The following is a 23,839-nucleotide window of genomic DNA, read 5'->3' on the forward strand; positions in this document are numbered from 1 at the left end:
TAGGAGGGATTGCTGTCTTAACAATATCATGTCTTTGAATCCATGATCATGGCATATCATTGTTTCATGTCTTTAATTTTTCTTGGTAATGTTTTTTTAGTTTTATGTGAATAGGTCTTGCCCATGTTTTTGTTAATTTTATTCCTAAATATTTCATGTTTTTTGATGCTACTACAGGAGTGTTTTTAAAATTTCATTTTCCAATTTGATACTATTACATAGAAATGGAAATGATTTTTATATATTGACCTTGTAGCCTACAACTTTCATAATTCACTTATTAGTTGCATTAGCTTTTTTGTAGATTCCTTAGGATGTTCCACATATATTATCATATCTTTGTGAGTAAAGACAGTTTTCCTTCTTCCTATACAAACTGTATGCCTTTTATTTCCATCTCTTGCTTTATTGCACTGGCTAGTATCTCTAGTACAATGTTAAAGAGAAGCTGTGAGAATGGACATTCTTGCCTTATTTATAATCTTTTGGTCTTTCAGCATTAAGTATGATGGTAACTGTAGTTTTATATACATGTCCTTTATTAAATTGAGAAAGTTCCTTTCCTAGCCTGCTAAACACCTTTTATCATGAGTGGGTATTGAATTTTGTTAAATGTATCTCCTACATCCATCAGAAGATCATATGATTTTTCTCTTTTATTCTGCTAATATGATGAATTACATTTATTTTTCAGATGTTAAATCAGCTGCATTTCTGGGATAAACTGTACTGAGTCATGATGGATTATGCTTTTTAGATCTTTCTTGATTCACTTTGGTAATGTTTTATTAAGGAGTTTTATGTCTGTGTTCATGAAGAATATTGGTCTGTAGTTTTCTTGTAATATTTTTTAGTTCTTGAATCAGGATAATGTTGACCTCATTTTAAAAATTTGAGAAGTATTTTCACCTACTCTATTCTCAAAGGGTTTCTTTGGATTTGGTATTTATTTTAATAGTGTTTTATAGAGTTAACAAGTGAAGTCACCTAGGCCTAGCACTTTCTTTTTGGGAAGATTTTAAATTACAAATTCAGTTTTAAAAACAGCTACAGTGTGAATCTTGTCATTATATCACGTTGAGTGATAGTATAGTTTGATTAAATTAGGATCCAAAATCCATTCATTGCATCTGTTGATATGTCTTTTAGTCTTTTATAATCTATAGGTTCCTCTTCCTTTTTTTTCCTTGCAATTTATTTTTAAAGGAACTGAATCATTTGTCCTTTAGAATTTTCCACATTTTGTGTTTTGTTTATTGCATCCCACCTAACGTTATTAATGTTCCTCTGCACCTACATTTCCTATAAATTTTCCTATAAGTTGCTCAGTTCAATTTTTTGCAAGAATACATTGTGGGTGGCTTTGGGTACTTAGACCAGAGGACAAATATTTCTGGCTATCTCTTTCTCTTTGTAGTATCAGCAGTGATTGACTCTCTTTGCCTAGATCCATCATTTCATGAGAGGCTACAAAATGGTGATAATTAGTAGTCTTTTGTTGCTAGAAGACTTGATCTTTGAAGAAAACTTTTCCTCATCAACTATTTTGTTACCTTGGGAAACAATATATGTAGTGAAGGATGTTAATATAGTGGAGGCGTTATTCTTTCCCTTTATTTACCACTAGCATTCTCCAAAGGTGACAAGTGAGATGTTCTGTTTTGTTTTTGTGTCATTATGAAGTCATGCATTGAGATGTATTTCATATGTTTCAATCCCTGCAGTTATTATTCATATTGATGGTGTGTACATGCTGAACTTCAGTAGATAATGCCAAGTTCATTTTTTCAAGATGATTGTATCAATTTTACACCCCGCCAATAGTATGTGAGAGTTTCTAAAGCATACTTGGTATTTCCAGAGTATAAAACTTTTACAGATATGATTGGTGTACAAGCGTATATATATCATTGTGATTTCACTGCTTATTCATTTTTAGAAATTCATAACCTGAAATATTGATTTCTTATTATAGATGAATATGATTTAGCTCTCTTACATTCCCCCAATATATACACTTACTACTTATGACTGCATTTCCAATACAGTTGATTATAATTTTGGCTTCAATCTATATTCATTATTTTATATGACTATGTAATTATTACACATAGTTGATTTCACCTAGTATATTATTTTTATTTTACCTTTCTTGTACTTTGTTTTTCATGGAGTTAATAATTGCCTTGTTTTTTTGTTCTTTCGTTTTCCATGTATATAATGCTAATTTACCCCCTGGCTATCTAATAGAAATCTAACACTCCCCTCAATATTGCCAAACACCAAATAATCTGTCAGTTTTTTCTTTCTTTTTTTTTTTTTTTCAACTTTAGAGACATCCTAGCGCCCCCTCTCCTGCCTCAGTCTGGTTCACTGTGCTCTTGGCCTGCTGCAGAGCTGTTGTCTTGAGTTCTCTCTCATCATTGTTCTTGAAATTCTCTTTGCTTCTCCTTTGCATTGAATCTTGTTTCATCTCTTCTCAAGAAAGAGAAATGTTTACCTAATTGTTCAGATTTTAGTGTGTGGACTTGCTGTGGTTAAAAGTTCTTAGGACACAGATGTGTTTGGTGTTCTCTTCTGTCCCCCTCTTCCATGGTGTGGAATGGTGTGGATGACCTGGAAAGGTAAGGTCATGAATGAGTGGTAGAGATATTGATATTGATATAAGGACAAGGGGCCCAACTATCTTTCTCTCTTCTCTTCTTTTTTTCCAAAATGCTTCCAGCCTGTGGCTAAAGCCCCTGGTGTGGCCCAGGGCAGCTCCATGCTAAATGAGAGGGTCAAATGCTCTCTCTTGCTATGAGTCTCTTTTTCTCTGGTTCCATTTCTTATGTACCTGGAGAGCAGTCAGGAGATCATACTTGCAGCATCCTAGACTGAGGTTTGGTGGTGGTGAAAGGCATGAGGTGGGGGGAGTGGTGGAAGAGAGCAAACTTCATGGCTTGTTTTGTTTTGAAACTAGTACAAGTAGTTTTGGGAAAATGAATATTTCTGCATTAAGGTTTATGGCCAAAGGCATAGCTAACAGTAAATACAACTTTGCTTTGATTTTTCCATGGCCCTTAGTCTTTGTGGTTCCAATAAGAAACTTGTGGAAGGGGGTGGCTGGGCTTTGGGCAAGGACTCTTGCATTCCACGGTCTTCTAGTCAAAGTATCACTTTAAATCTCTACCAGCCTCACAATCTTTTCTGACGTTTGACCTGGTAGGTTAGATTGTCTTAAAGATTATGAAATAGTGTTAAAATTACCTTTCTGTCTGCTATATCCTGCTAGGAACAGGTAGGATTTAATACCAGCCAGTTAGATAGTCAGAACTTTTTTGCATAGAACATTTGAAGCTATAAATGGTCTGGAACAAGTTTTCTGCAACAAGAAACCATCTTTGCACAACACAGCTGGTAAGCCTTATAAAAAAATGTGGAATAGATGACGAACAATGTTGGGTTTGTTTTTTTCCCCCTTGGTTATTCTTTTAAGAATAAGCCAGACTCAACAATAAAAAGACATTGTTATGAACTGAATTGTGTCCACCTGAAATTCACACGATGAAGCTCTAACCCACAATGTGACTATATTTGCAGATAAGAGCCTTTGAGATAAGGTTAAATGAGGTCCTAAGAGTGGACCCTAATCCAATATAACTAGTGTCCTTATAAGAGGAGAGACACCAGGGATGCATGTGTACAGAGAAAAGGCCATGTGAAGATACAGCAAGAAGGCGGCCATCTGCAAACCAAGGGAAGAGACCACAGGAGAAACCAAGCCTGCCAGCACCCTGATCTTGGACCTCCAGCCTCCATAACAGTGAGAAAATTAATTTCTGTTGAAGTCACCCAGTCTGTGGTATTTTATTATGGCAGCCCTAGTAAACTAATACAGACATATAACTCAATTAAAAACTGGGCAAATGATTTGAATAGACTTTTCTCCAGAGAAGATATACAAATATCCAATAAGCATATGAAAAGATTCTCAACATCATTAGTCATTAGGGAAATGCAAGTCAAAACCACAGTGAGATACTGCTTCATACCCATTAGGTTGGCTATAATCAAATACATGAACTATAACAAGTATTGATGAGGATGTGGAGAAATTGGAACTCTGGTACATTGCTGGTGGGAAGGTAAAATGGTGCAGCCACTTGGGAAAATAGTTTGGCAGTTCCTCAAAAAATTAAACATATAGTTACCATATAACCCAGCAATTTCACTCACAGGTATATAGAGAATTGAAAACATATGTTCACACAAAAACTTGTACACAAATGCTGCCACCACCATTACTAATAATAGCCAAAAGGTGGAAACAACCCAAATGCCCATCAACTGATTCATGAATAAACAAAATGTGGTATATCCACACAGCAAAATATTATTCAGCCATAAAAAGGAATGAAGTACTGATTCATGCTACAACATGAATGGACCTTGAAAATATGCTAAGTGAAAAAAGCCAGACCGTAAAGGCCACATCTTGTATGATTCCATTTATGTCCAGTATAGGCAAATCCAGAGATAGAGTAGTTGCCAGGGGCTGGGGGAGAGAATGGGGAGTAACTACAAATGGGTATGTGGTTTCTTTGGGGTTATCATGAATATGTTGTGGAATTAGAAAGTAGTGATGGTTGCACTCTGTGAACATACTAAAATAATTTATAGGGCAAGTTTTATAATATGTGAATTATATTTCAATTAAAAAAAAGAATAAGCCAGAATCAGCGGTCTGGACAGTGAACTTGAAGGGTGAGTGAGATTATGCCTTGAGTATTAGTAATGCTGAGTTGTGAATGAAGCTTTTGTTTTTCTCCATAAACACAGATGAATACATATATGTATGTAAATATATATATATAAATCTAGGTGTTGTCTCATTGTCTGCATACGTGGGAGAAAAACAAAAACCTCTTTCACAAGTAAAATATTCTCTGAAGGCATTGTTTCTTAGGCATTGTTAGCATGGTGAAATAGAACATTTTAGAAGTTTGAGCCAGACACTCCTTTTCTGAACCATCCCTACCTCAGCTGAGAATCACTGTGCCATCAGGTCCGTGAAGGTAACAGTCCTGTTTTTCTGACATCATCCAAAAATATCTTTAAAAACTTGCAAATAGCAAATCATCACCTGGCTCCTGGGGATTATTGCTACTCAAAGTGTGTCCTAATACTGGCAGCGTCAGCATCACCTAGGAGCTTTTTAGAAAAGCTTCCCCTGTACACACCCCCTGACCTACTGAATCAGAAACTTTGTGTTTTCAAGAGCTCTCCAGATAACTCTTCTGCGTGCTGAAGTTTGAGAAGCACTGATCTAGAGAACTTACAAGCAGGAAGGGGCACAAGTTTATGCTAATTTTTTGAAATAAATATTTGGGTTCTTTACCTGTAGCAAGTTAAGCATGAATACTGTCTCCCCCACCATCCATGCAAACCGGTGATTTCTGAGTACACCTTGCACCCAGATCTTGGTTTCTAAATACCACTCTCCACTAAGTGGATCCAAGCCTTTGTACTATTCTTCCAACTTTTCTCTAAATTTGACATTATTTCAAAATAAAAATTTTTAAATATTCCAATTTAAAAGGGTACAGCAGATGACCTGAAAGAAACAAACAAAAATCACACAGTTTACGGAACTCAGATTGAGTGTATTTATTTATTATAATCTCCAAAATAATTTCAGTTGTTACAACTGTTTTTTAAAACCGTATCACTATCAGGCTCAGAATTTAATTACAACCAAGCAATTCACAAAAACACTTTAAGCAACAAAACATGCTTAATAGTTCTTTGAAAAAGGTCCTTCAAATATGTGTACAGCATTTCTGTGTGACACAAAACTGGTAGAAGATAACCCTTATGTGCTCTAGTTCTGCACCCTTAACAACTGCCAAGAGTTATTCAACTCTTATGACATCTGCGAAAGGCTGATTTAACCACTCCTTCCACATAAAGGTCGTTATGGTGCAATCTGTCTTCCTCTTAAATTTTAAAGGATATTCTAGATCATTCCTTAGGAAAGTAAAACTATGCGCACTTTCAGGGGGAAAACAAGCTATTTAGACTTTTTATTTTTATATTATACACTTCAATTATGTGTTATTTACTAAAGACTTTTTAAAATTTATGTTACATTTTAAAAAGTACCAGTTAGTGGGGACAAAAGTGGAAAATATTTACCAGCATTTTAGGGTCTCCTGAAATCACAGTTTTCTGGGTAAACACATATAGCCATCACTAAAAATTTTTCACTATGTATTACACATAGCTTGGAAAGAACTTTAATATTTTGGACTATAATTTTCATGTCTTAAATATTATTTTTCTTTATTCCTTTAACAGTACTAAACTTTCTTTTAAAAATTTATATCCATTTTATAGATATGAGTTTCACTGTGAATTTTCAACATCTTGGCTGAATTTGTTTATGAAAAAAATCTAACATCTGCAACTTCAGCTGGTTATACTGGGAGGACAGGGGTTATCATAATTTTATTATACTTTGTATTAACAATAAACCTTCTCACAGAGAAGAAAATACTTTAAATACCTTAAATCATATTTACAACAATAAAATTCACATTTCATGCTTTAGTGAGACACTTACTTAAATCATCCATAAGATAGTCCTCATAGTTTATTGGAATAGAGCCCTTCTGTACCCGGCCTTCTGCTGTGTGCCAGATATAAAGCTCACGATGTTATGAAAATAGCAAAACTTCTGCCATCCTCCTGTCAAGTAGAAAAACTGAGGGTAGATCTTCCCAGCCATCAGGTTGTGACCAAAATCCTGTGTCATAGTGAGGTGGCAACCCATGTGCTTCAGACCCCGGGACCCATGTGAATCACCTTGATTGTTTGAAAAGTGCTCAAAAGCCAGGATGTTCTCTAATGTGAGTCCTAGGACAGAAATAGCCCTTCTGAGCACAGCTAAACACTTCATTTATGTGTCTATTGCACAGGATTTTATAAGCTTCCAGAAATAGTGCTGTATTTCTTTCCTTAGCTCCTATATACATTTTTCTGATAAGTTCAGTGTTTCATTGGGAAACGTGACTTGCAAGGAGCTCCCCTTCGGGGCAGGCCCAGCTCTGCTAGTCCCACCAACCTCGTCCACCAGTAAGACACTCTCCAAGTCCTGCCCCTGTGAGGAGTCCGAGGTCTCTGATATTCGCAAAGTCCTCAGTGAGGTGGTGTCTATTTGGGTCAAGCCCATGCCAGGCACACCTGGAAGCAAATTCCTGCCTCCAAGGCCATTTTCACTGAGGTCTGGCATGTAAAGGAGGGTCTGAGATGTGCTGCTGATCTCCTTCAGCTCCCGGGAAAGGAAGGAGCGAGAGTGGCCAGACATGGCTGAAGATGTCCTCCTACTGTCTGCGCAGTGCTGTCCGGACCGGTCTCTGCGGGACCCGCCAATGCGGCAAAAGAGGCATTTGATCTTCTCTATGGCTTTACTGAGCACTGTCTTCCGAAGGAGGATGTATATCCAGGGGTCCAGGATGGGGTTCACAGCAGCAATTCGGATGGCCTGCAAGTCTGGGTTTTTGCTGATCTCTCGCTCTAAGCTTGGCCGATACAACTGGTTGATGAACACTCGCACCTGCATAAATGAGATGCCCACATTTAGATTTTATCATCAATCAATGGGGAAAACATTTGCATGCAATGTCTAACTTAGCCACATTAGGTAACTGCCCTCTTTTCTGGTAATAGGTGACAAAAAGAGAACAGCTTACACAATAAGCCTCAGAAAATCCACTGGTTGTAACACTACATTTATGTTTTGAGTTAGTATAAGTTTAAATATGTTTGTAACTATCTTATAAATATCTTCCCTAGATCAAAGATGGTATACAGAAATGCAATGTGTGTACAGGTAACATATGCATAAAGTTCCCTTGAGAAGCATTTTACGAACTTCATTTCTGTGAGTGCTTTTAAGTTTTTGTAGTTATAATGAGGTCTATTTTTTCCAGTAGCCATTGACATCCCTTATTCCAGCTGCCATTTTATATATTTAAATGAAACTCATTTTGTAAGTCAACTAACCATCTAATCATCACAGACAAGCCCAGAGATTCCTTTATTTTAGAGTCTAGAAAGGATCTACTGGAAATCTTTAAACCAACATCTGACTCTCGTATCATTCAGAATGACCACAGAATAGTTTTTATTTTCTCTGAGTCTGTTCCTTGGTTATAAACATCATCTAGTGTTATCAACCTTTCCTTCAAAGACCTGTTCCAAGTCTTTTCCCCCCACTGCATTTCTCATCTGGATTACTGCAGCAGCCACAAAACTAGCTTTCCCATCTCCAATTCCTCTCCTCCCCAATCCATCCTCTAAACTCACCCCAGAATATGATTTCTAAAATGCAGATCTGATTATGCTACTCAGCTGCTAAAACTTTAGTGGCTCCCTGCTGCTTGCAAACTAGAGTTTTGCTCAACAACGGCCACTCAGTGAATCCATCCTGAAACTCCAGTCAGAATCGATCCCTCCTCTGTGCTTGTAGAGCATCTGAGCCAGTAAACAGCCAAATGCTATTAGGGATGGATAAAGGGCACTCTGGACCGACCAGTAGGGGTGACAACTCATTCTGGTGCAGTTTGAGCTGTTTAAGACCAGAGGCATGTATGTCTGCCAGCCCACCACAGGCCAGGTATGGCTTAAAGGAAGGAAATGCAAGAGGACCCTAACAACCTGTTTGCTATTTTTGAGTCATTTTTTTTTTAAATTTTTTTTTTTTAATTTATTTTTTCCCCCAAAGCCCCAGTAGACAGTTGCATGCCACAGTTGCACATCCTTCCAGTCGCTGCACGTGGGACGCAGCCTCAGCATGGCCAGAGAAGCGGCGCGTCAGTGCACACCCGGGATCCGAACCCGGGCCGCCAGCATCGGAGCGCACGCACTCAACCGCTAAGCCACCGGGCCGGCCCTTGAGTCTTATTTTTCACAGTCAAAAACGTTTGCTCTTACTATAATCACTTATTTATTCACATTTTTTCATGAATTTAATCATTTAACAGTAAGCACTTATTGTGTGGTTAGGCATTGTGATAGGTTGCATTAAATACCATAAACTTCTTGAAAGCAGAGAGTAACCCACAGTGCAGAAGACAGGAAGGTAGACAGATTATTACTGCAGGTGATTGAATGAAATCGCAGAAATACATACACTAATGCAGGTGTATGCAGCTAATCCAGATCTGAAGGGGAGGGCTTCAGAAGATGCTTCCTGGAGGAGAGGAAGCTTGCACTGAGTTTCAATGGATGAGTGAGAGTTCGCTAAATTTAGAAAGAACGATATAACCTTTCAAGTAGAGGTAATTCCATGTGGAAAGTCTTGGAAGACTGAAACGATACGCCAACTTCTGGGAACTTCAAAGGATTCAATGAAGAGAGCATGAATTTGTGTCAACTTAAGGAAGATATTCATTTTATTCCTTAGAAGAAAAAGCACTTGTTAAATGTACACTCTCGAATTTACTCTTAAAGAGGAGATCTTAAAAGTTCTCATAACACGAAAAAAAAATTTTGTAACTATGTGTGGTGATGGATGTTAACTAGACTTACTGTGGTGATCAACTGGCAATATATATAAATATTGAATCATTATGTTTGTAACAACTGAAATTAATATAATGTAATATGTCAATTATATCTCAATAAAACAAATATATATAAAAATTTACTCTTCAAGTATTGTTATTATTATTTTGTCTAGATCTTACTTCTAATTCCACTAGGATAAAAATCTCACCTATAATTCATGTAAAAATAGTGGTTTTAAGATAATTGCCACCTGTCTTTAGTAATTATTTAATAATTATCACTTGCCTTTAGTAATTATTTTAGATTAGGGAGAAGTTAAGAGCTGAGTCTCACAGCCAAGGAGGATGCATAAAAACCAAAAAAAGAGAGAAAAACTCACAAAAGCATAGCTGGAACCATTTAACTTCAGGCAAATATCTAACTATATCAAGACTTGAGGACATTGCTACCTAACTATACAGTAGAATAATTAGTATTCATGGTGTATGAATCACTAAGAAAGAATAGGGATATTTTAGAAAGATTTGTAACAATTTGGATAAAAGAAAAGTTTAAAACGTTTAAAGAAATTTCACTAATCTGAAAAATTCTATTCATATGAAACTTATTCCTAGATGATGCTAGATCAGTGAGGTGTAACTGTATTTCTATTTCTCCCTTCACTGGAATTTAGACCTTAAGTCAGCTCCAGGTCCATAATCCTTTATCAAGAAATTGTTGTTCATTTGCTCTTGCTTTGTTGTTATTCATTTGTTTTGCTTTATTTTTGGTTGCAAAAGCTGACCTAAACTTATTTTGGCAGCAAAACTTGAGCTGACTAGATCATGAGGCTATTTATAGTTTTATTTATTCCACTTAGTGTGAATATTCCTATGTTTTTCTTCAGAGGTGCTGGCCCACTTCTGTTGGGGCTATTACATATTATACAGTGTATTACTAAATGACTTTTCTAAAAGCCAAGAAATTCTGAATTCTAAAACACATCCAGCCCTAAATGTTTTGGATAAGGAATTATGGTCATGTAACTTTCATAGAATAAAATGATGAAATGGCTCTATGATGACATTAATACCTTGATCTCCAGAAGACAGCTACATAAAAACTGAACTAGAATGAACAGCAGTCTATGATGACTTCTCTTGAAATACTTTGAGAAACTCTGTTTGGATAAATGATGCTATCAAGACAAAGCGTGACTGATTTTCTATCTTTACAAAACCTAGTACAACAAAGCATCTTGCTTTCTTCCTCCCATAATTTTTTTTTTTTTTTTGTGAGAAAGATCAGCCCTGAGCTAACATCCATGCCAATCCTCCTGTTTTTGCTGAGGAAGACCAGCCCTGAGCTAACATCCATGCCAATCCTCCTGTTTTTGCTGAGGAAGACCGGCCCTGAGCTAACATCCTTGCCCATCTATCCCCACTTTATGTGGGATGCCGCCACAGCACGGCCTCACAAGCGGTGCGCCGGTGCGCGCTGGGATCCGAACCCGGGTCACTAGCAGCTGAGCGCGTGCACTTAATCGCTGTGCCACGGGTTGGCCTCATTCCTCCCATAATTTTTATTGAGGTTCTCAGCTGTGTCTGCGTGCTGAGCGATTAATCTCTCTTAGGTCTATGGGCCTATTCTCATATGAAGTGTTACTGAGACCTGGAGGTGTTGAGGAACTTATCCAGGTCCCCCAACCTGTTGGTGACCCACTCTGGTCTGGGTTCCAGGTCTCCAGATGACCTCCATGTTGCTTCTTCTGTTCTACCAGTCTGGGTGGCTTTCTGTTTAACAGTTATCTCCCAGCAATGGGATTATTGGTAAAAAGTATGAGGTCTATATTTTACTCATCACATACAGATCTTCCTCAACTTACGATGGGGTTACATCCAGGTAAACCCATTGTAAGTTGAAAATATCATAAGTGGAAAATGTGTTTAATGCACCTAAACTACCCAACATCATAGCTTAGCCCAGCCTGCCTTAAACGCGCTCAGAACACTTACATTAGTCTATGGTAGGGCAAAATCATCTAACACAAAGGCTACTTTATGATGAAGTGTTGAATATCTCATGCAATTTATTAAACACTGTACTGAAAGTGAAAAACAGAATGGTTGTATGGGTACAACCCTCGAGATGGAGAGGCCGACTGGGAGGTGCGGCTCGCTGCCGCTGCCCAGCATCACGAGAGTGTCTTATTGTGTATTGCTAGCCCGGGAAAAGACCAAAATTCAAAATCTGAAATACCGTTTCTATTGAATGCATATCACTTTCACATCACTGTAAAGTCGAGAAACCGTATGTCGGGACCGTTTGTACTCCGTTCCTAAGGGTAAAAGAAATGATGGATTAAATCTGTTACCATCAGGCCCTCCGTGTCGTCTACAAGAAAAAAACCATGGCAGAGTTTGTGCGGACTTGAGACTTCCAGCCTCTAGGTGGCAGTGTTGCTCCACTTGGGACTTTTTGGTCCCACGGGGCCTTCCTAAGAAGCTTTTTGCCCAGCCATCTCTGAGACTCTCTTTCAGAACAGAATCTTGGTTAAGTCTGAACATTGCATTTCTGATATTTTTGACATTTTAATGTTTTGTTGCTGGTTGCTTCTTCCACCGCTACCTCAAAGGAAACATGGTTCCTACTGAAAGGAGGAAAATTTTTGAAGAGTTAAAATGGATATAAAAGGAATGAAATTTGTAGCTATTTAAAGGAATGTATTAGGAGTTAGCATTTTATTTTTAAATTTCTATGACCTTTTAGAAAAGTCTGAATGTTGTAAAAACATTAATAATGGGCTTCCATAATCAAAAGTGACAAGAGGCAAAGAAAGAGTCCTCTCTGCACCTCACTTCATCCCCAGCAGAAATTAATATTGACTACTGAAGAACGGAATGAAAGGAAGCCCTATTTTAGACTTCCATGGGGGTTACAATGAACACCAGCCAACGAACCTAGTCACTTAGTTTCAGTAAAGGGGAGCGCACGGGGTAGCAAAAAGATGAGTTTAAAAAGCAACATTCCAAATTCAGGTAAAAACATTCTCAAAAGTTGGTCAAATTATTTGAAAAGAATCAAGACAGATGAGTTTTCCTTTGCAGCATGTTTTCAACGGATATTGACTTGAAATAGAGGAAAAAAGACAAAAATGAACGAAAGCTCCACGTACGTCGTAACCTTCGAAAAAATACAGCAATCTCTGCCTTATTTAAAGGCTACTTGGTTTGCTCTCCCCTAACGGGGAAACCCCAGATGAGGATGGGAATATACACAGCAGTACTTCAATGTCACGTGGGAAGGGGACAGCACTTTTCTGGAATTCTTGTCTAACAGGCCCTGTATGTTAAACAAATAAACACATTCATGCAATTTTCAGTGTTGGAAGAGTGTGCTGTTGACAGAACCTCCGAGTCAGGGGGAAAAATACCTTAAAAGAATTCACTGAATACAAATGACATATATACTCTCTTTTAATATTGTTAGTCCGTTTTTCAGTAGCTGCAGATTTGTGCACATAGTTTATCATTAATATTGGCATACATTACAAATATTCTCAACTTCTTGAGGATGCCTAGAGATTAGGGTTCAGGAAACTTGGAACATAACTTGGAGAAAATATGATAAATCAAAAAGATGTGATGACAGAAAAGCTCGATGTTGTAGAGGCAAATGCCTAAGCTTTGGAATCAAACCAACCTCTGTTCAAATCCTGGCTCTGCTCCTTATAATTTATGTACAGATTATGAAAGCGCTTAGTAAAATGCCTAACATTTAACATATTTGTTAGCTGTCGTTACTTTTTTGGTAAACCATATGTGAAAGCTTGGCAACTGAAATATATCAATAATTTGAAAATCACAGCTTAGTGGTAGCTTTGGGGTACAGCTAATGACACAGTATCAAAAACATGTACTTCCCGAATGAGAACCTGTTGGTAGGGAATGTCTAATTGAAAAAGAACGTTGAAATTTTGATTAGACCAATTTAGCTATTGACCATCAAAGTCGAAATGCTTTCTAATAAATGACAAGATTTGTGCGTGTGTGCTACTTGTTCTGTTCCAAGCACATAAAAGGAATTATCTGTGTGTGCTCAGTTATCAACTGCCTTGTGAAGAGTCCAAAATTGACACAGCTGTTACTAGAAATTCTTATCACTTTTTTATTTTGGTGACAAAAAGACTCTTTAAGTAAAGGATAACGGAAAGAGTTCTTGACTGGGCGGTGGTGTGAGAGAACTCAATTTTCCTTCCCTCTGGGTCACTAACTGGCCATTTACTGCAGGCAAATTACTTAATCTCTACAGGCCAGTCTCTACATCAAAAATTTGTTTCTAAAGTTTTTTTTTTTAACTCTAAGTTTCAACATTCTAATAGGAGACTACAAGAATCACTTCAGCTCTAGGGGAAAAAAATCTTGTTAGTAGATGTTTAATAAAACCAAGCCTTGACAGGCCAGCCAAGCATGGTGAAAAGAGCATTAGACTAGGACTGATCCACAGCCACCCAGTAAGATGCAGAATGATAGAGATTCTTCATGTGCAGTTGAGGAAATTGAGGGGCAGAAAGAGTGAAAATATTGGGCAGCCCCACTTTCTTCCTAGAGCTTTTTTCAAGATTCATATGAGATGCTGGATGTGGAAATAACTCACTTTTATGTTACCCTGGAGTCTTTAAGGTACTACTACTGGGTCACCAATTTCATGTTATGACTAAAAAATTGCTTTTAGGAATTGCTATTTTTTCACTTAGCTGAATTTATTTGAAAAATAATCAAATCCTTCAGGTTCTGCTGTTCTAGTACCCAAATTTATGGCATTACTCTTGTACCTAAAGATGTGATTTTTACTCCTCTGAAATCCCATCAGTTGTTTAATGACTCTACTTCCAGTTTGCCCACAGTAGACAAAAGTGTATCTATTTATGAAGTTTTCACCTGTCCTAATAAACCTTCGCTGATCAGATGCTGCTGACAGCTTTATAGAGACAACTAGTTTACGGTAAGCAACCAAATAAACACTTACAGGAAGCTGTTTTCCTGAAGACCTAAGTTTTACCCTCCAAGGCAGAAGATTAATCAAATTGGCCATTTTACCCCTACCAGAGATGCATACTTGTTATTTCAGAGCAAGAAGGAAGAAAATAAAAGAAATAAGTAAGCAATAAACATGGCCTTGGCTTGCCTGTGCATGGGGGAAAACGCCTTTCCAAATGCTACAGTGTAACTGTTTAGTCCTGAGGCAAAAGATTTGATTATAATCATTATTTAACATTAGTAACTGCAAAATTAGGCACCAGAAGTTGATCTAGCTACAGCATTTAACACAGGGACCTTATGAAGCTGTCTTGCTTGCATATTTCTGAAGAATTCAATCCCTTTTATTTATCTTAAGCCTAGACTCTTTCATTTCTTTGAACAGACAAAATGACAAGCATCACCTTCCCACTAAATCTCGTCTTGTAAGGTTCCTTGTAGATTGTACTTACACCTTCTCTGTTCATTGACTATGACTCACTTTAGAAAATTTTGCAAGTTCAGCACAGTTCCTTATATCTACAATTAATTTCCCAACCTTCCTCAAATTTCCATTCCAAGCTCTATTTATGAGACATATATATTTTGGATGACAAATTAAAATTAACTTTTCATACTAAACTCAATATCAACTGCTCTCTAAGAGCCACTATAGTTTTTTTCTTCCCTGGTGTCCAAAAGACAAAAACTTGGCTGCTTTTCAGTGACGGCTTGTTTTCCTTTTATGTTGTGTCAAACTTTCTGAAATCCCAAGTAAACTATCTCTGCTCTATTAGTCATTCCGAAGCGTTTTAAATGTTATGAAGGGTTTGATTTTCCTCAAATAGGATTAGCAACCAACTCAGTTTCATAAAGTTAACAGATTTGCTTCATTAGTCTCCTTGGAACTGAAGAAAGGTCCGACTGCTTTAAATGTCAGAGAGTTCAGAAACTTTAAATTACAATACGAATATGTGAAACATGAAAAAAAACAAGAAAGTTGTAAAAGTAAGCCAACGAAGACTAGAGTTGTGGATGTTTCCCTTTTAATTCTTTCATAATTGTGGGTGGGTGGGTTGGTAGTATAATGACCCCTTTGCTTATCATTAATTTACAATTAAACTGATTCTGAAATTAGATTTTGGGAGCCAAAACTAAAGGCTACAAACCGAAGCTACTACTACTTGTATGATTTCTGTGTTTCACTGTCTATTAACTTCTTAGCTGAGCCAGTTTCAATTTTCAAAGTAAAATTACTTAATATCTACTACATGTTACTGACTTTATATAGAATGGATAGTATTTGTTAGTTAAAATGTAGTTAATTTGCAAACCACAAATACAGCTCCTATAATTTCTTGCCTCTAGCTTCTCAAATAATTTCAAAGGCTTTGTGATAAATGGCCCCACCTTAGGGCCAGGTCTGTCACTTCAGCCCATAAGATGAATTAAGCTTTTATGCCTCTCTAGATGCTGGAAGAAAACAATTAATTCATTTGTGACTGTGCAGTCATCAGTAGCTTCACATGCTTACCTCCAACCAAAACACATTTAAAAAGTATGTGCATGTGGCTAACCTTCTAGCTCTAATTCCTCAGTTCCCTCAAGTGGATGTTCTGTAAATAACGACCACTCACTTTGTCATTTACTGTTCTGTGGAACATAAGGCAGAGGCCAGAGAAGGGAACCCCAGCAGGAACAAAGTTGTTTCTTCCAAAATCTCACTTTATTCGGAGTTGCCATTACAGACAGTAAAATATATTTATGTGGCTCAAGTGTGACTTAACTCTGTATATTGGGTCCTGGAATGGTTTAAAGGCCCTTTTGGCCAATTATATTTACTTCTGTTTATACAAATTGGGAAGAAGCTACTGTACTCTGGCTCTCAGCCCCCACGCAGTTCCTTCCATTTACAGTCACTTTTATCAGAGATATGATATTTTTATGTTAAAGATCCCCGGACAGTATTAATAAGGGAAAGGAAGGAATAACAGTCCATTACATTTCTTTTCTCTTGTTCCCAATCAGCATAAGAAAGAGAAGTCATCTCCTTTTGAGCTGGTAGTTTAGAATTTCCAGGAATGCAGTGTTCTGAGAGATGGAAAATTCAGAACTAGTGGCTTTCAAGAGAAACTCTAGATAAAGTATTGCGTTCCTCTGCCTATCAGTTTCTGGTACATTCCCTTTTCATGACGGGCAAAGTAGAGGAGAACAAGGTAGGTTTTCAACGTTTCTGCTTATAACATTTTGAAAGTTAATCCAAAGGCAATTTTAAAGGTAGTGGTGTCCTAAAAATGAAGTGTACCCAAACTTAAACACACACTGTAGGAAGGCCAAAATGAGAAGTGTTCTAGGAGGGAGACATGACGTAATAGTACTTGAGCAGGGTCTGGAGTCAGGTGGGTCTGCGGTTCCTCACAAGCTGTGGGGTTTTGGCTTGGTAAACAACATGATGACCGTCTCTAAATCTCCATTTCCCTTGAGTGGCACTGTACCTCTCCCAGTTGCTGAGAATCCAAATTCAATACCCCACATAGAGCAGCCTGCCCATCTTGGCCCCCTGAGAAACCCTGCTTGCCTGGCACCTAGAGAGAATGAAGGAACCCGAGTCTGGGCCATGTCCTGTGCAGGAATTGTGACCTGCGTGTGCACTGAGATGTTGTCCCAGGGCACAGCATGGTAAAGAGCACGGACTCCAGCTTGACAGTGTGGTTCTCCTACATATTTTAAGCAAGTCACTCCCTGTGTAAAGTAAGGGAGTTAGATTAGAACAAAAAGCCTCCAATATCTTCCCTAGCCCTAAAATTCTATGTAAATCTACCAAAGAACCTTGCATAAACCAAAATACCAAAAACGCCACTGCCCTAAGGAATGGTGTGCACAAAGAGATCACCACCCCTGACGTTTCGGATTCTGCGGTTCAGCGTGCAGGACGGGGCTAAGTCACACAGCGGTTTCCCCTCCACCTCTGACACAGGGCGGCGGGAGTTCCCGGCAGGCTCAGGGCCAATGTCAGGCAGCAACGGGTAGGGGCTGTCCCGGGAGGGAAAGGAAACCGGCTTTCGGGGAAAGAAACTCGGGGATGTAGGGGAAAAGCACCTGCAAAATCTCATTAGGGACGCGGCCTGAAGGGAGGTTGGGCCTGCTCTGAGAAGCCGAGGTGGGGATCCCGGCCCTGACGTGGAGGGGACGAGTTCACCGCCAAGGAATAAGAGAGAAAGGAGGGACGGGAGACGGAGGAGGAAGGGGGACGCAGCAGAAGGGCAGAGCGGGGCCCCAGTGCGGCCACTCACCACGAGCGGGATGGAGCAGATGAGCACCACCAGGGAGGTGGCGATGAGTAAGATGACCATCTGGATCTCGGCGCCCGCGATGCGGCGGAAGCTCCGGCGGCGGCGAAAGTCGCTGAGGCGCGGCAGGGCGGGCGAGGCGGCGGCCGGGTGGCCCCGGCAGGCGGCCGAGGCCACGACGGCGGCGGCCGCGTGGTGCTGCTCGGTGCCCAGCGAGGTGCGGCGCATGAACTGGCGGTGCATGCGGAGCAGCGCGCCGCACACGAGCACGTTACAGAGCACGGTGGCGAGGATGAGGAAGGAGCTGAAGCCCGCGTACATGTAGGAGAAGGCGGCGTACGCCGTCACGTTGGTGGTCCAGTCGATGAAGCACCAGGTGTCCGGGTACTGCAGACGCGAGCTGCCGAGGCCCATGTTGGGCAGCGCGCAGAAGAGCACATTGGACGCGTAGACGGCGAAGAGCGTCAGGCCCGCCAGCCGCTTGTCCACATAGTGGTTGTAGAAGTAGGCGTGGTTGATGGCCAGGTAGCGCTCGATACTCATGGCACAGATGATGCTGAGGCCCGACAAGCCGAAGAAGAGCAGGATGAAGGTGCTGTACTCGCACAGCGCCTTGCCCCCGGGCCACTCGCCCTTCATGTACGTGGCGATGGTCACCGGGCTCACCAGCAACGTGCCCAGCAGGTCGGTGACCGCCAGCCCGCAAACCAACGTGTAGAAGGTCGTCTCCTTCTGCTCCTTGCGTGACTTGCACAGCACCACGATCGCCACCAGGTTGCCCACCACCCCGAAGATGAACATCACTGCCGGGATGGTCACCGGACTCTTCGTGATGTCGGAGTTGGCGATCAAGGAGGCGGACGCATTGGCCCCAGGGGTGGACATGGTCGTGGCCGGCAGGATGCAGCCTTGGAGTGTGAGTCTGGGTCTGGGGATGCTAGGAGAGACACAAAGGCGCGGTGAGCGAAAATTACCACTCGCAAGGTGTCAGACCCGCGCCCAAGAAACAATATGCCGATGAGACGAGGGGAGCAACTCGATCCTACATTGTGGATTGTAGCCACTTACCAACTGCTGCTACCGAAATCTCTAGGCTCCGGATGTGTCCTGCCAGCAGCATCAGTCTACTGATATTAATATTTATAAGTTGATACTGCCACTCTCTCCTCCTCCCCCGCAACCCAACTCACTCCACTGCCAAGATGAACAAGACATCTCAAGGGAAAAGTGGTTCGCTCTTATTCCCGACAGATTCTGAGTCAATAAAATTGTCATTAAAAACAAATTATGGAAGACAATTTGGAGAGCGCGCTCTCCTCCCTGGCTCCTCTCGCGGAGCGTCCGCCCACCGCTCTCTGCTCAGCGCCCCCAACCCCATCTCACCTGTGGTGGCCGCGACGGTGGCAGCCCGCAGGGGCAAGTCTCAGATGTCCTGGACACGCCTCCAAACTGCCCTCAGTCTCGCCCTGCTCAGTGTTGAACTTGCTAAGCTGTTGCCTTCTCAGAGCCGGGTCTCGGTGGCTGCCAGTTTTCCGGAACTGGGGTCACAGTGGCCAGCTTTCAAAAACTTGGAGAACCAGAAGGGCAGCGGAATGGTTCAGCGAAGCCTGATCTTGAATTTCTTTCTGCAAAGAGGAGTCCAAGATTTGCAGAGCCCGAAGGTCCGGTCCGCGGGCAGACAGCGCTCAGATGTGCGGCCGCGCGCGCAGGTGGCACTGAGTCTCAGTCCCCGGCTCGGACCACCCTCCTCCCCAGCCCTGGGCAGTACGGGCGGCTACCGGGGCTGGTGGCTGCCGCTGAAGTCGCTTCTGGCGCCCTGGGGGCAGCTTGAGGTCCACTCGGTTTGAGGCTCTGACCTGGGGCCGTTCATCTTCTTCCTCTCGGGCTGCCGGGTTTCGAGCTCCGCTCTCGCCCTTCCAGCCTCTGTACAAACTTTTCTCCTGCTGCAAGTTTCCCTGGCGGGGGCGGGGACACACTCTGCGCGGCCCGGGCGCCCATTGGCCGGACGGGGAGGGGGCGGGGCGCGCCCTCCCTCCCCCGCGCGGCTCGGAAGCGCGGCCCGGCAGGCGGCGGGCCGAGGGCGGGGCTCCGGGGCGCCCGGGTCCCACCGCGCCGCGGGGGGTGGCTCCCTGCGGCTTTCCCGCCCTCGGAGGGGGAAGGTCGAGGAGACGTGGCTCCCGCGCCTCCGGCTGACGGTGTCGACAGGCCGCCGTTGGCGGGGACCGTGGGAAGCCCCGGTGCTCTCCCGGGCACCCTCTCAGCCACTCTGAACTCGGCATCCGGGGCGCCAGCTCTGAAACCAGCATCTCTTCTTCCTCACTGCCTCCCGCTCCGAGTGGGCTGTTTCGTGCACCTTTTACACGCGGGTCGTAACATATGGTGCTGGGAAGGGTGGTCAACTGCTTTAGGACTCTACCTTGGAGCGGTCCAGGTGTGTGTGTGCCGGCGCGCGCGCGCGCGTACGGGGCCCCGGGAGGAGAGGTAGGATGTGTGTGCACGCGCGCGTGTCCCCGGCTCAGAAGTAGGGTGCGTGCAACCGGCTTAGTGGCTGGATGGGCGGGTGAGTACCAGGCTTGGGCGGGGAAACAAGGAAGAATCCATCGTCTCACGTGAAAGGAGTTAGTTGGCAGTGCTGAGCTGTGGGCCGGGCTTGGTAGGGCAGCCCCAGGCAAGAAAAGGAGGCGAGACCGCAACCTCTCCCGGCGCAGGTGGCAGAGTCCTGCGGCTGTGGAGAGGTGGCCTGCCAGCACCACAAGGGAGAGCCAGGGAGGGTGGGAGGGCTGTCTGTCTAACGGCCGAGACCTTTCTCCTCCTCTGGGGAACTTCTGCGCCCTGTACGAACGGTTAGAATGAGCTTCATGCCTTGGCCCTGTTAACATTCATGTTTGACACCTTCCCCACTAATCCTTGAAAGGGATGATGGAGGGTGAGACGGGGATTTGAAACTCATTGGAGTAAAAGAATTCTCTACTCATTACCTCCGTGGTTACCTGTTGGAAAAGCCTATTTGCTGTACCATTTTTTGTTTGATTTACAGTTTGTTTGGCTTCTTCTGTGATAACAGTTTTTCTGTATACTCATTATGTGCTTCTTTCTACTCTATTTCCTAAAGTCAGATCTGAAAACTAAAAAAAAAAATGTTTGTAAAACTTCATAGTGTAATTATAACCGCTTCACTATTTTTTTTAAACCATAAAGTGAGATTGTGAGGGCCTTCAACAATTTAAATTCCTAGAAAAACCTCTTTCCATGTGCTGTATACATGCATTTTAACATATTGCATCTCCTCACAGGGCAAGTAAACAACTAGGTTCTTTTATATGATAAGCAGGCACTCATTCCTTAAATGTTATTTCGTGAATGAACAAATCTAAGAATTTATCTGGAGACAGTTATTCTCAAATGGCACGGTATCAAATGAGTAATAGAAACAAAGAGGGCATTCCAAATTACAGCTAATTACAGGAGATAAAATAACTAGAATCACATTACTTGAGCAAGGCACCATATGGATATATAAATATAGCATCATTCTATTGTTTATGCTGTTTCCTCATGAGTATCAGGGATTCAGAAGGAAAAACACATTCATTAGCCAATATAAGAAGAATTGAGGGTGATTGGCCAGTGCCTCAGAGTCTTCTCTTAATCACTACCATAACCACTTCTGTTGCCTGTGCTTCCTTTGAGTAGTAGCCTCTAGAATTGTCATCATTAAAAACAAATTATCTCTAGAAAAGGAAACTGCACATTCTACCCCTGTTCCTCCCTAACCGCATTGCATCACTTCACGCTGTCAGGTGGTTGTCAGTAAATATATGAAAGGGACGTGGGAAGTTCCACTTATACTCACTGTCTGCTAAGAAAAATATTTTTTCCAGTTTTCTTTCTATTTGAAGTTCCTAAAATGAAAAACAATTAAGACTGGTACTTGTTAATTTTTCAGGATGAAGAGTACATTAAATTTAAAAATTGAGGCACACTGCTGAGATAATTAGTAAGTATTACAAGTTTTAGAATGTCTTGGATAAACTGGACTTGTTATCAATATTGAGCTGTTTTTCTTAACAAGTCCTTTAAATTTTCCTTCCACAGCAGCTTTAGGAAGACGAAAATAAATAAGAAAGCAGGACACAAGATGAAAAAAATGTAAAGAGGTTTACCTGTACCCTTATTTGGTGCATGATTCTTAAAGTTTAAGTTTAGCCTTCAGAAGTGGAAGTTGAAGGTTAAGGAAACAAATAATTATTTATATTTTTCTAATTTGAAAAATTGGGACAGTGTGGTTTGTAGTTCAATTTCCCTCGTACTCTGCCAGAAATCTGCATTGCAAAAGGAAAGGAAGAATGGCCATGATTATGTGGACAATTCTTGTCATTGTTTGTATGTTTCAACGAAGAGACTTTTAACTCTAAATATTGTTTTCTATCCTCCCTTGCAGTTTCTGCCTCAATCCTTGCTTCTCTGCACTGGAAGACCCTGCTTCAATTCTTTGGAACTGTTGTTAAATCTCCTCTGAAGGTTTGAACTAGTCCAAGAATGGCGTGACTGATCAGTATGATTGCTCTGTCCTAGCTAGTTACTTGATTACTTTCCTGAGTAAACACCGTAAGGTGGGAACCCCTTTAAAAGCAAAGGCTGCATGGGGGCTACTAGCCGCATTCCCTTTGACTATGTTGAATCTTCCTTGGGTCAGAGGAATGGGTCAGAAAGAGGAGGAAAGCAGCAGGATGAATCAGATTTGGCCTGGACCCCTTACTAAGCCAAAGCTGGCCTGATGGCAGAGCATTCCTAAAGCACTAATATTCATGTAGTGAAGCCTGTGCAAATTGTGTTTGCTCTCTGCCTTTCATGACAGGCCATGTGGATACTCAAAACACAGTGAAAAAGGCATCTACCTGGTGCAAATAACACAGTGCCCTTGGACACGTTTGGACACCTAGGTCAGTGGATTGCAAGCATTAACCTGACCTCGGGCATGAAAAGAGGTCCACGATTGTGGTTGTGGGCCTAATGACTGCCTTTCCTTTTTAATGGTGCATTTCTAATGTGTGGTCTCCTAATTATTTTTATTTTCTAAGCATACATTTTGTGCTGAGTCTAGTGCCTGGAGTTGTTCCACATGTCCGGGCCGTGATTAACTCCCCAACATCTTCATGTGGTGATAAATTACCGCTGTGGAGGCTGGTCGCCACTAAGAGATCGCTTCAGACTGCCTCCTTCTCTGACAGTTACACTCCTCAAAGTGATGGCTTTCTACCCCTTTACTTTTCGCTTATTTTTTCCTCCAAATAAATGTTTCCACTTCATTTCCATTGTGGATCAGCCAATGGGCAAAGACAGGGGGTTATTTACTTATTGTTGCCCGTGTTTGAAGATACAGGTGGAGAGAGAAAGCCTTACTAGTTCAGGCAGGCTGAACTACAGGAAGATGGACATTCTGATTATATTTAAGTTTATTCTCAAACCTCCCTAACTGCTGTATATTCTAGCACTTTAGAAAATACACGGAGACTCCCTGGTGTGATCATCAACACCAGCATCCTCGGCAGCTTGTTTTTCACTTTCCATAGCGCTTTGACACTTACATTCACACGTGATCTTATTAGCAACCCCCTGAGGATGTTCGGTAGGTGTGATGGAGACTGTTGTGTTTCACCAAATCCTGTTTCCATTTCCTCTTGAACACGTAGCTGGATGTTATTTCCCATACTTTTTGTGGTTAAGCAAAGCTTGTGTGACTGAATTCTGGCCAGTGGATTACAGGTAGAAGTGATGTATGAGACTTCCAGGCCTGGTCTCTAAAAGACCTTGATCCTCTGTGCTCTCTATCTTCCCTCTTCTGCCAACAAGATAGAAGGCCCTGGGGTATGGCAGCACCATTAGATAGAAGGTAACTGGGTCCCTGAATGCCTGCATAGGGTGGGGACCCCATTCCAATCCCAGTGACCCTTGTTGGACAATGAATTGAAAGAGATAATCCACTGAGATTTGAGGGGC

At 41.5% G+C, this 23,839-nt stretch overlaps 1 protein-coding gene and 1 long non-coding RNA gene across 3 annotated transcripts; one reads left to right on the forward strand and one right to left on the reverse strand.

Annotated features, from left to right (window-relative positions):
• Positions 1 to 5,625: 5,625 nt before the first annotated feature.
• On the reverse strand, positions 5,626 to 19,760 carry PTGER4 (prostaglandin E receptor 4). 2 transcript variants are annotated; one of them, XM_058564183.1, is made up of 4 exons: positions 19,618 to 19,760; positions 19,223 to 19,464; positions 17,843 to 18,776; positions 5,626 to 7,597 (listed from the first exon to the last, which is right to left on the reverse strand). In XM_058564183.1, exons 3-4 carry the CDS (start codon positions 18,722 to 18,724, stop codon positions 7,007 to 7,009), a joined length of 1,473 nt encoding a protein of 490 aa, XP_058420166.1. In that variant the 5' UTR covers positions 18,725 to 18,776; positions 19,223 to 19,464; positions 19,618 to 19,760; the 3' UTR covers positions 5,626 to 7,006. The 2 variants fall into 2 exon arrangements, with proteins under 2 accessions (XP_058420166.1, XP_058420165.1); XM_058564182.1 differs by having other exon boundaries at positions 19,223 to 19,760.
• Positions 19,761 to 20,014: 254 nt separating this feature from the next.
• LOC131418912 (uncharacterized) lies at positions 20,015 to 23,326 on the forward strand. Its single transcript, XR_009223072.1, has 3 exons — positions 20,015 to 20,270; positions 21,786 to 21,836; positions 22,281 to 23,326. It is a non-coding gene; the product is annotated as an uncharacterized LOC131418912 (long non-coding RNA).
• Positions 23,327 to 23,839: the final 513 nt, after the last annotated feature.

Source organism: Diceros bicornis, chromosome 20 (assembly GCF_020826845.1).
Source record: "Diceros bicornis minor isolate mBicDic1 chromosome 20, mDicBic1.mat.cur, whole genome shotgun sequence".
In the NCBI taxonomy this organism is placed as follows: domain Eukaryota; kingdom Metazoa; phylum Chordata; class Mammalia; order Perissodactyla; family Rhinocerotidae; genus Diceros; species Diceros bicornis.